Source organism: Benincasa hispida, chromosome 5, assembly GCF_027475165.1.
Source record: "Benincasa hispida cultivar pf3 chromosome 5, pf3_genome.v1.1, whole genome shotgun sequence".
Classification (NCBI taxonomy): domain Eukaryota; kingdom Viridiplantae; phylum Streptophyta; class Magnoliopsida; order Cucurbitales; family Cucurbitaceae; genus Benincasa; species Benincasa hispida.
In genome coordinates, this window is record NC_143482.1 from 67,890,309 (window position 1) to 67,903,300 (window position 12,992).

A 12,992-nucleotide genomic window follows, 5' to 3' on the forward strand; every position below is an offset into this window, starting at 1 on the left:
AGTAAAATTGTTTTCAAATATAGAAAAATGAATCAAAATATTTACAAATATAGTAAAATTGTACCATCTATCATGATCTATCGCAGATAGACGGTGATATTTTGCTATTATTTATAAATATTTTTCACAGTTTTGTCATTTAAAATAATTTTCTTTTTCAATATGTATATATAAATATTTTTTTAATTCTGAATCTTAAATTTTGCAATATGCACTTTTATATTTTTTAAATTTATATTTTTTAATTTTTCTTACGTACGAAACCAATTATAATTTAACATTAATATAAATTTTGTCTACTAAGATATTCATTTAGTTTCATTTTAATATTTTTCCATTTAGATAATAATATAATTGAGTTAGGATTTGAGTCCACATCATATAAAATTTAAAACAAATGACTTGAGTGAGAAATAATATTGTAAATCATATTTTAGCAAAATATGAATGAAAAATAATTATACTATCAATATTAATTTTACATTGAACTTATATGTATTTGATAGTTTAAATATTTGATAATTATTTTTTATATTTTAGTGTTTGTTATATGTCTTTTATTCTATATAATTAGATTATATTTAAATTATATAATATAAAAAATATATAAGAAATGAGAAATAAAAAATAATTATCAAACAAATAAATAGATTCTAAACTTTTTTTTCTTTTTTCAAGAAACATAAAATAAGAATAGTTATCACCTTCCTATCTCAATTCTCAGTAAATAAATAAATAAATAGATTCTAAACTTTTTAACCGCTTGTCTGCTTAATTGGCAAAGTTTCCATTCGCTTTGGATCGGATCCTTCCGGAGAGTTGAGCAGAGTCTACAACATCGCTGTCCCTTTGGAATCTCGGTCGACTCATTGTTCCGATCTATTCCATCTGTTCGCCGACGGATCTCCGGCCGTTCCTTACTTCTCCGACAGCAGGTTCTTCTCTCACCCTCTCCGGAACACTTATTGTTTGAATTTCTTTCATCTTTCTTTTGAATCTCGGTTTGTGTTTACGATTCAATGATCTACCTCCAAAACCAGGTTGAACTGTGACGTTTGAGTGTGGGAAAGAAAGGGGGAAGGGACTCTTGCTTTTATTTAGTTGTTTTCCTTCTTTTTGCCGCCTTCCGATTGTGATTCGGAACTACGATCAATGATAAGGTCAAAGAAGTTTTTAGTTTCTGGATTCGGAGGAATAGGAATCCAAATTTGTGACTGCTAGGTCGTAATCATGATTTCGCGTGCAATTCAAGTCGAAAGTACATAACAGAATAATGTACTCCTTTTCCTTCTTGAGCTCGAACCGATATCTTGAACTATAAGATTGAGAGTCCTGATTTTTATTTTCGTGCAGCTATAAATTTTGAGTGATTCTGTTATATTTCGCTGATAGCAACCTTACTCCGTCTTTCTGCGATTAGATATTGAAAAAGATGTCGGGCCAAAGCCAGCGTTTGAATGTGGTTCCGACAGTTACAATGCTTGGGGCGATGAAAGCCCGTCTTATTGGTGCAACCAGAGGTCATGCTCTCCTCAAGAAGAAGAGTGATGCTTTGACTGTTCAGTTCCGTCAGATACTCAAGAAGATTGTTTCAGCCAAGGAATCAATGGGGGATGTTATGAAGACATCTGCATTTTCTCTCACAGAAGCAAAATATGTTGCTGGTGACAACATCAAGCATATTGTCCTTGAGAATGTCCAAACTGCAGCTATTAAGATTCGATCTCGGCAGGAGAATATTGCTGGTGTAAAACTCCCTAAATTTGAACATTATTCTGATGGTGAGACCAAAAACGATCTCACAGGGTTAGCCAGGGGTGGTCAACAGATCCAGCTGTGTCGTGGTGCCTATGTGAAGGCAATTGAGGTTCTTGTTGAGCTTGCTTCACTCCAGACATCATTTTTGACGCTTGATGAGGCAATTAAAACCACAAACCGCAGGGTCAATGCTCTAGAGAATGTTGTGAAGCCAAGGATCGAGAATACTATAAGTTACATCAAGGGAGAATTGGACGAGCTGGAAAGGGAAGATTTCTTTAGACTGAAAAAGATACAGGGTTATAAGAGAAGGGAAATTGAGAAACAACGTGCCAATGCCAAGCTATTTGCTGAGGAACAACTTGCCGTGAAGATATCTTTGCAAAAGGGCCTCTCCATAAGTTCAGCTCACAATTTATTGTCTGCAGCTGCTGAGAAGGACGAGGATATTATTTTTTGATTTTAAGGTTAGTTTGTTTTTTAAAAATGTGTGGCTTTTGTTTGCTTATCTATGGTCAAAAATTTATTTGGTGACTTGGGTGGCTCAAGGAGTAATCTCAATAAAAATTATAAGCTCTAGCCATCATGTATTTATTTGATTCCTCTGTCACTTTCAAGGCTTTCAGGTCTTGTAAACACTTCTTCACTTGACAGTCTTCACTTTTTTGAGATAAAAAATATTTTGTTGTATCATTCTGAATTTTATGTATGATAATTGTGATCTCTAGCTGCTCTAACGTAATTTGGAAATCATAGTGGGGAAAAAGTCATGTAATATTTAGGTAAGTGTGAACCAGAGTAGTCAAGTTTCATCTTACTTTCTAACCAGTTACTTATCTGTTGTGTTCTTTCTGCTTTGAACTGAAGGGTGTAAGGAGGGACCAACCGGGGGATATTCAAATAGATCATTTATAGGCTTGTTAAATGCTAGGGAAGATTTCCTTTCCGACTGTAGAGTAGGATCCTTGCTTAAAGCTAGAGATTTCCATTGATATATTTTGGTTAAACTATATAAAAAAAATTACTCCGGAACTTTTCCTTTTGTTTCAAAATTTTCCTACTTTTTCAAAAGTTGTGATATTACCTTTGATCTTTCATAACTACACTTGGAGTAGAAATTCTTAAATGGTGTGTCGGTGATTTAGAACAAATTTTTTGACCATCATACCAATTCTAGATTACTACCACATCGTTGCAGATTATGATTTCAGTCCAAAATTCTGGAGGATCTAATCCAAGAATAGTTTTGAAATATTTATAAAAGACTATAAGAGTAATATTCTAACTTTTGAAAGAATGAGTATTTTTTAAACAAAGGGGAAAAGTTAGGGGTATCTTTTATAATTTAATCTGATATTTTTCTTCCAAAACTATTGCTTTGCTACCGTCCTTGTTATCTGCCTTCTCCCCTTCCCCTCCTAGAAAGAAGAGACTAATGCTTCTAGATTTGATTGGTTTGATACTCTAAGAAGATGTTTGGCTCAGGGCTTAGTTAGTCTTGATCTGTGTAGTCCTGGCCCCACAATTGGATTATTTACAGGTCATGGAAATACAAGTTCACTTCGTAGGTTTTTGATTTGTGAAGTGAATTGCACATAAGAATTGGGCATTAGAAACTATAAGCTTTTATCCCTTGTGGGATTAGGAGCACAAAAGCTTGAGATAACTAAAGCTATGAAACATAGATTTAACCTTCATGAACTGTAAGCAAGAGTAAGATCCTATCTAGTACAACTCCTTGAATAGTGGGAGTTGTGTTTGTGATGCATGACATTATACGACGACTGTAAGCAAGAGTAAGATCCTATCTACTAAAATTCTCAATCTAATCCATGAAGTAGCTAAGGTGGGCTTAGCTCAATGGAAATTGGAATGGAAATTGGTATGTCTTCTTTTCTAGAAGTTGGAGATTTGATAAAGAAAAAACGAGTAAATCTATTAAATAATGGGAGCAGTGATTTTGATGCATGACATTATACTATCCATGTAATTTTCGGAGCTTAGATACCTTTTTTTGCTCATAAGGGAACTGTGTTTTCATGGAAATTGTGTTGCAGGAAAAAGGAAGTTTGATTTCTGCCTTTTTTTTTCCGTTCATGTAACGGTGGCCTCTATATATAGCCTGCAATTATATGAAAATATCAATATGTATTGAAAATACATAATTTATAGTTATATCAATTGATATTTGAGTATGGACATATTTCAAGAATAATTATGGATATATCGCCTATGTGAGGTGGGGAATTCAAACCACCGACCTCTTGATTGATAGTTTTTACTTTACATGAATTATATTCATGTTGACCGTTTATTTTAATAATAAAACATGATTTTATGCATGTATATCAAGAATATGCCTTAATATGTAATAGATGGTATCGAAGATTGGAAAATAAATTGAAAATTCAATCATTTATTGATAAAAATTTTGGTGATGATTAGCAACAAAATGATATCCTTGGTATCGAAACAACATTAATATGATTGATTTGGTAGTATCATTGTTGTTCCCATGTTATTTTGTCTTATAAAATTAATTAAAAGGTTTTTTTTGGAAGAAAAACTAAAGTATAATTTATAATATTAAAAATGTATACATTCTAAATATAATATAAAAAAACAATCAAACCTTAAAAGAAGAGGGTTTAAAATTTAAGGCAAATATCAATTTATATCCCTAAAGATTGGGGATTATATCAATTTAAACCTTAAACTATGAATTGTATCCATTTAAATCTTAAAATTTGATGGTTGTATCAATTTAAACACTGAACTTTTGGATTTGTATCAATTTAAATTCCAAACTAATAATTATATCAATTTAAATTCTAAACTTTTATAAGTGTATTAATTTAAACCATAAACTTTCATAAATATATGAATTTAAACCCTGAATATTCATAAGTGTATTCAAATGAAATATAATTGAGAGTTTAAGTTGATACAATTATGAAAGTTTGAGTTTAAATTTATACACTTATAAGAGTTCAGGATTTAAATCGATTCAATTATTAGTTTGTGATTTAGATTGATATAATCTCTAAGTTCAAGGTCTAAATTGATACAATTATAAGACGTAAAATAAAAATTGTTCCATCTTTAATTTTTCAACATACTCGTGGTAACTACCTGTATAAAAAGAGTGTATTAGATATTAAATATATAACACAAAATGTTCTAAAAAAAAGCAACGTAAAATAATAATCAAATTTGAATTACATAATAAAAAATGTGAAAAAGTAAAGAAAGGGTAGAATGAGAGGGGAATTAATTTCTACTCCACAATTTTGAGTGTCACGCCTCCTTTCAGATTATTGTTTAAATCCGAAAAGATATGTAAAGACAGCAATCGTCAATCCTCTTATGATAATTATTATCCAACTTATTCCTATGCACCTGCCTTCTTAGCACCTGTTAAATCTGATTAGCAATTTATAGTTTCTGCATCTTATCATAATCTCGTCATCAATCACTACACGCATATAAGACATAAAAATCAAAATTGTTCTATCTTTAATTTTTCTAAAGATAAACATACTCGTGGTAACTACTTGTATAATAAGAGTGTATTAGATATTAAATATATAACACAAAATGTTCTAAAAAAAGCAACGTAAAATAATAATCAAATGTAAATTACATAATTAAAAAAAAATGTGAAAAAGTAAAGAAATGGTAGAATGAGAGGGGAATTAATTTATACTCCACAACTTTGAGTGTCACATCTCCTCCCAGTTTATAGTTTCTACATCTTTCTATAATCTCGTCATCAACCACTGTACGCATATATATACATTGCTAGTCAACTATCAAACTAACATACATTAACAGGTTTTATAAACTTAAGTTTAATACAACAACGATCTAAAACAAGTTCTACCCTTTCCCCCATGGCATGTACAGACAAAAACTAGAGTCTAAACATAACAAAGTGAACCACCTAAATTTCAAAATGCTTGGAAGATCCTAAGTAGTAACTGACTGGTAGGTCTGCTAGGTTTCGAGATGACGAACATGTTGGGGTTGATGTCCTAAATCTTGTAGGGTCCTATAGTTTGTAATTGTATTGTACAAACTTATTATTTATGTAATAAAATATATGTTTTATTTCAAAATTAGTTGCATTAACCACAAACCAATAAACTAACATCCAAGGTTATCTTGTAGCTTAAATATGTATGTAGAGACATACGGGTGAATTATGTTTAAGTGATAACCTAAATGATATGTAATAGATGGATAAGGTCGGGTACTTTATCCTGGTGACGCTACGAGTATGACCTGATCATTCATGTGTAGATACTTTAGCGAGGATATTCTATACTATTCTATACAAAGGAGTTTGTATAAGACCAGATCACGAAATGTTTAGTCTCATTATATAACATCGTTCATAATAGAGATTTACATTTTACCAGATGACCATAAGTAACATGACTTGAATCCTGAGTGAGTTATGAACTCCTGCCTATGAGGGTGGTTCTTTGATTTGTATGAGTGAGAGTGGCCAGATCGTTGACTTAATAAGCCTACCATTTTGGAGATTCGTCTGATTGAGGAGTTAGGAACACAACTACACAAGAATAAATTCATTCATTCCCTGAGGTCCATGTAAGTAGATAAATTGCTCCCTTAAGAACTGATTCTAGGGCTTGAACAATGTGACGCCACACCCTCTCCTGGCCCAAGAGGGGTTTAGTCATAGTTGGACTATGATTTATTGTTCATTACAAGGATCAGTTGTACTTAAAGAGATAGATGTAATTGTAGGGGCAAAACGGTAATTTTGGCCCAATTGTACTTACAAGCAATTTGTGAAGGATCATTATGCTGTTGATTGGTTATATCCAATGGACACAGAAATATATCTATAGTGCGAAGAGTGTAGCTTTCGGTCTTTAGTAGAGTGCTCGACAGTTAACGGATGATGAATAATTTGAATTAAAGGGTTTAATTAATTATTCACGTACTATTAGAGTTTCAAGCTATAGGTCCATGAGATCCCCTCGATAGCTCAACGAGATTTAATGAGGATCAGTTTTTGGATTAATTTGAATAATTCAAATTAATTGAGAGAATTAATTATATATGATATAGTTAAGTTAAATTAATTATATATGATATAATTATTATAATGTATTTGATATATTCTATTATTTATGAGAGGAAATAAATATTTGAATATGATTCAAATATTAATTATGTGAATTGATTCATATAATTGAATTTAATGTAAATGTGATTTATATTAAATGCCTTTTGTGAGAGAAAAGAAACTATAAATTATATTGTATATGATACAATATTGAAACTATAGATTATATGTTATATGTGATATAACATATAGTTATATGTATAATAAATTAGTTATTTTATATATATATATATATATATATAATTATATAATATTAACTTAATTTTTTTTCATTTGAATTAATGGGAGGGAATTAACTTCCTTTCCCACTTTTCTCTCCACCCACGTATAATGTAAGTGGTTGACAGAAGTTGGTAAAAGATCTTCTTCATCCTGAATTGGAACTGAAATGTGATGTGCTTTTCTTTTGGAAAAGAATTTTTTTTTATCGATCTGAGATCTCTCTTCCTCTCAATCTCCTCCCTTCCCTCACCAAAATCACCAAAGCCCATCACTCCTGGATCTCTCACCCTAGAGAATACCAAGGACGCATTTGTGGTTGTGTCAATTGGAGATTGAAGGATTCCCATTTGAAGACAGTTTTTAAAGGTAAGGTTTTCTGAAAACCTTTTTCTTCTTTTCTATTTAGTCAAAAGCATGTTGTATTATTATTTTCAAATGCATGATCTCGTTCTTGTTTTTCTGTAAAATTGTTTTTCAAAACAAATGAGATTTGAGACAATTCCGCTTCCGCTCGAAGGCCCTTCAATGGGATCCTTTATTTGGTATCAGAGACAGGTTTAGATCCCAAAATTCCATTTTTTTTAATTAAATTTTACAGTGATGGTGAGTGTTTTTATTATACTTCATTCTATGTAGAATTCATGTGTTGAATGGCTATTATTGAATGTAGTTTTGTTGATGGATGTTTTGGGGTAGGACACTTGGTTTTAAGGATTTATTCTGTTAAAAATTGGTTTGTAAAGGTCCCTGTTTTGGGCATAATTATATGCAATAGAGTTTGTATTTAATAGTTCTTGAGTCGTTCGTGTTGTTCCCAGTGGTTTTCTGGAGAAAACGGGACCTTTTCCAGCGAATTCTCGATGGAGTTCGACGCTGCCCAGAAAGGACTATCTCGCAGCATTGCAACGCTGCGACAAAGAATAGTGTTGCATTCTTTTCTGTAGCGTTGCAATGCTGGGCACAACATTGCAATGCTACGATGCGGAAATAACCAACCAGTTTTGGTCCGATTCAGTTTGTGGTTCACCTGGTTCGGCTACAGTTCAGCCATTTTGGGTGGTTTGGGTTTGGTTCGGTGGCTGGTTGATCCTATCCCGGTCCTGGTTGGTTCTATTTCTGTTTGGTTGACTCTTATTCTTGTAATAATTAGCTTTTGAATTCTTTTTAGGTGTCCTATCCCGGTCCATTAACTGTTAGTTTTAAACATGTGATGTATATTTTTTTTTCTTATATGTAATATTGTGTGTTATATAAAATTAAAACATACCATAGGTTATGCATTTATATTCATGCATAATTTTATATTATTAGTGTTATAATATATGTATATGCATGATTTAAATAATATAGCATGCACATGCGTCATATTGTATAAATGTTATAATATATGTATGCATGCATTTATGCATATCCATGCATCATTTATATTATAATTGTTATAATATATGGTTGAATGAATGTATGAACATATGCTATAGTTTGATTCATTACGTTATTATATAATTGTTATATATGTTAGTAATGAATTGAGATTGCATGAAGCATGACACCACCTTAGGTTAATTTATAAATGTTATGATTAACTAAAGTATGTCAAGTATGCAATGAATATTTTAATTGTTTCATTTATTTATAATCGTTATAACTAAATGAAATTAGAATTAAAATCAATAATTAAGAGTTATGATTGAGATAGATCTAAGATCACATTTCTAATAAGATTAGAAATCTTAGTTTAATATTTTAATCGGTTTAATAGGATTTAATTGATTGTTAATAAAAGATTAAATATGTGACAAATGTATCTTTAAGGGACCTTTTGTCTAAGGCGGGTTCAGTCTAAGCTGGGGTACTTAAGATGATAGAAACGTTGTACCCTTACCAAGAAACCTACCTGAAAAGGTGAATTAGATAGATTTATTATATGCATGCAAGTTTGATTGAAGTCTATTAAAGATTTTAATGTACCTTAATCAAAATTGTTTAACTATCCAAAGACAAGTGTTTTTTTTTTTTTTTTTTGGAAAATTAAACAATCACTTAGTTAAAAATCAGTAGCCGGATTTTTCTAAGTTAATTAACCTTAGGTAAAATGCTCAGTGAGAGAAAAATGGGGTATATAATACTTCATTTCATCCTTTTCACGTTTCTCCCTTAAAGTTCACACCGTGAGATCTATACTCGGCCTGGAGGCACCATGGTGTCCCCCTACGAGTGGCATTTGTATAGATCAATATCAAGGTGAATGAAGGAGTGTTTATAGTAAGTGAGAGCGGGACGTGTGACAACACATCCCTTGGTCTCTTTCATTAGGTTGAAGTAAAGTTTCATGATTACCTCATGGCATCGTGGGTGTCCCACTAAAGGATGGAAGTTATGCATGACGCTTTATTCAATCTCCAGAAATGGATAAGGTTGTTTTAGTTTCATGTCCAATCAATTTTTTCCCTACGGTTGGCTCATTAGGGCGGAACTCTAGAATCTAAAATGAGGGGTTATACTTACAAGAATTGTTAAGCAAGTTAACAAATTATGGACCGAACATAGTGGCTATTAGTTGTAGTAACAAGGTGTTGTTTCTGTCTAATGGTTGAAAATGTCTCATTTCAGTGAAAGGGCATTTGATTACCATATGATGAATTTTGTCCTGCCTCATTGAAACATCGTTGCAAAATAGATGTCACTTAGTGTACATTAGAATATTTTGCTAAAAACTGATTTGTTGTCTTAGTGATTTAATGCAAGTAGACCAATTATAAATAATTTGTATGGTTTCAACAAATTTTTATTACAATGGCTACTGTTACTCTAAACTTGCTTGTCGCTGATAAATTAACTGGCGAAAACTATATATCTTGGAAAAATACGATCAACATAATTTTGATCATTGATGATCTTCGATTCGTCTTGATGGAGGATTATCCTCTCATTCCTACTCTAAATGCTCTTCAAAATGTTTAAGAGGCATACAAGCGTTGGACAAGGGCGAACGAAAAGACTCGAGTGTATATCTTAGCTCGTCTTATCGAAGTCTTGGCCAAGAAGTATGAGCCCATGCTCACGGCCTGTGAGATCATGAAGTCCCTGAGGAGAATGTTCAGACAACTGTTCGCACAGCTCAGATATGATGCTCTGAAACACATCTTTAATGCTCGTATGTAAGAAGAGGCATCTGTTCGGGAACATGTTCTTAACATGATGGTCCACTTCAACGTGGCAGAGATGAATGGGTCTAGCATCGATGAAACCAGTCAGGTTAGCTTTATTTTGGAATCTTTACCTGAAAGTTTCCTCTACTTTCGTAGAATGTTGTTTTTGAAGGAAATCAGACATGAGGATTTCCATGAGCAGTGGAATGATCGTTCCAAATTTCATTCGTATATCAACAATACAATTATAGTCAAGAAACGGACATATAAAACAAAATTACAACATGTTTTTCTACAAATCAAGGGATAGAGTTATACATACTTTTGAAGACTCATCTTTAACCTCCCTTGATCACGAACGCTTGTTCACAGCAAGACAGCAACACGAACGCTCAAACACTTCGACCGCTTCACTGCACAATCCACAACAAACTCGAACAAAGCGATCACCAAGGTCACGAACACTCCGAACACCATGAACAACCTCCACAGAACCTTGACTGTGTCGAGTTAAGTATGACACCACCAAAAAGGTTACCTTGGTATTCTCGGTGTGAGAATCCAGAGTGTGGACTCTGTGTGGACTTGGTTAAAGGATGAGGCCAGAGGATAACAATCATGTGAACGATTGAGTAAGTGGGAGATGTCAAAGCCTATCGTATAGGACGGTGCCCAATCATTTAATAAAAGCTATGCGATCGTCTAGCTAAAGTTATGCGATCGTTTAACTCATCAATCAGCTGAGTGTCTATCATATAGAAACACTCCACGATCGTCTAGTCTCTCCAAGCTGTCGTTTAGTAAATCTAATTTACTTGACAACTTTTCTATGAGTAATTTTCGAGAGTGGAATTCTCAAATCAACATTCACCAAATTTAGGAAAACATTTTTCCTTTTATCTCACGGTTACCATGAAACCACCAATAACCTCCCACTCAATTGGTTATTAGAGCAAAAGAGATAATTATCCTATAGTTTTATATTCCATCTCATGAAACATACAAACCATAGCTCTTTTTCTATTTCATGGCACTTAAGGAGTAAGATGTAACTACAGGGGAAAAACGATAAACTGGCCTAGTTGTACTTACAAGCATCTGCGAAGGGTCATTGTACTGATGATTGGTTATATTCAATGGACATAAAAATATATCTATAGTAAGAAGAGTTTAGCTGTCGATATTTAGTGGAATGTTTGACAGTTAACGGATGGTGGATATCGTGGCTAAAGAGTTTAGACAATTTTTCACGTACTGTTGGAGCTTCGAGCTATAGGTCCATAAGGTCCCCTTGGTAGCTTGAATAAAAGTTGAGAATAAGTTTTTGGGTCAATTTGAAATGTTCAAATTGATGAGAAGGAGTTCGATTATATATGATATAATTGAACTAGTTAATTATATATGATATAATTAATTTATGTATGAGATATATTAATTTGGAGGAAATTGAATATAAATATGATTTATATCTAGTGGAGGAAAAATACTATGGTTACTATATGATATTAATCCATAGATTATGAATATAATGTGATTATATTTATTGTCTATTAATTGGATGGTTAAGGGATAATTAGTGGAGGAAAAATACTATGGTTACTATGTGATTATATTTTTCATAACGGATGAATAAGATGAAGAATCGATTTGAGACAGTTAAATAGCTCACAGTGTGTTAAGCATTGGATGCGTAGACATAGTGTTGAAGTATGTCATAGCTTAGCAAAAATCAGAGCCTATACGATAGTGCTGAATGATTGCTTACCTATATGATAGTGCTGAGCGATCACTTAAAGTTTACACCCACGCACGCTATTTACTAAACGATCGCTTACTTTTTACTAAGCGATCGTTTAGTGCCCGATATTTTCTACACGATCGTATAGACAGTCGTTTAGCGTTTCCTACACAATCGTTTAGACGATCATTAACGTTTTCTGTGATGCCCCCAACGATTTGTTCTTGTTAAAAAAAAGGGTTAAAGAAAGAAAGGAAGGAAAAAAAATTGATGGTTAATTTAGGAAAAAAGAGAAGGGAAATAGGGTTATGAATGAATTTTGGGGGCCCCGGGTTACGTGCAAAAGGAAAAAAAAGAGGGAAAAATTCTTTTTTTCTTTTCCCTTCTTCTTCCTCCCCCAGTCGTACCCCCCCCCCCTCCCTCAACTGTGCAGTCGTTGCTTGGAAGCCATCTCCCTGTCCTCGAATCGAAGCAACGAGTGGTGAGTCGATCGCAAAGCTTCATCTGCCGCCGCCTCCTCATGCCTCAGCCTAGCGTGCTTCGACCGCCTCCAGCCGCTCGACCGTGAGTCTCCAGCCGCGTCGAGTTCTTCGACTGCCTTCTTCCGCCTTTGTTCATCCATCGTGTGTCAGATTTTTATAGTCGTCAATAGCCGAAGCCCAACACACGTCAAATCACACACCTTGTTTGATTACACACCAGAAAAATGCCAGTCGTTGCTGAATCATGGTTGGTTCCGCCTGATTCTTCTGTTCGGGGTAAGTTTCGATTCCCTTTTGGCAGCCCATTGTCTTTTGAGATTCTTAGGCCTAAGCTAACCTTCACCCATGGAATTTGTGATTGGTTTCAGGAACACGTGGCAATGAAGGAAGTTTTCGAGCAGAGTAAGGTTTCGTTTTGGGACAGTTCGTTATCCTGAGGTAAGTGGTTTACTGCCGGTTTTGCCTTAAGATTTTGATAAGCCTGC

At 33.4% G+C, this 12,992-nt stretch overlaps 1 protein-coding gene across 2 annotated transcripts; it reads left to right on the forward strand.

Moving 5' to 3' along the window:
- The first annotated feature begins 675 nt into the window (after window positions 1–675).
- On the forward strand, window positions 676–2,451 carry LOC120078542 (vacuolar ATP synthase subunit D (VATD) / V-ATPase D subunit / vacuolar proton pump D subunit (VATPD)). 2 transcript variants are annotated; one of them, XM_039032816.2, is made up of 2 exons: window positions 676–935; window positions 1,421–2,451. In XM_039032816.2, exon 2 carries the CDS (start codon window positions 1,433–1,435, stop codon window positions 2,216–2,218), a length of 786 nt encoding a protein of 261 aa, XP_038888744.1. In that variant the 5' UTR covers window positions 676–935; window positions 1,421–1,432; the 3' UTR covers window positions 2,219–2,451. The 2 variants fall into 2 exon arrangements, with proteins under 2 accessions (XP_038888744.1, XP_038888745.1); XM_039032817.2 differs by having other exon boundaries at window positions 716–935; window positions 1,354–2,451.
- Window positions 2,452–12,992: the final 10,541 nt, after the last annotated feature.

What these genes read in the sequence shown, in the direction of transcription:
- LOC120078542 (XM_039032816.2), top strand. Translation starts at nt 1,433, where the DNA reads ATGTCGGGCCAAAGCCAGCGTTTGAATGTGGTTCCGACAGTTACAATG.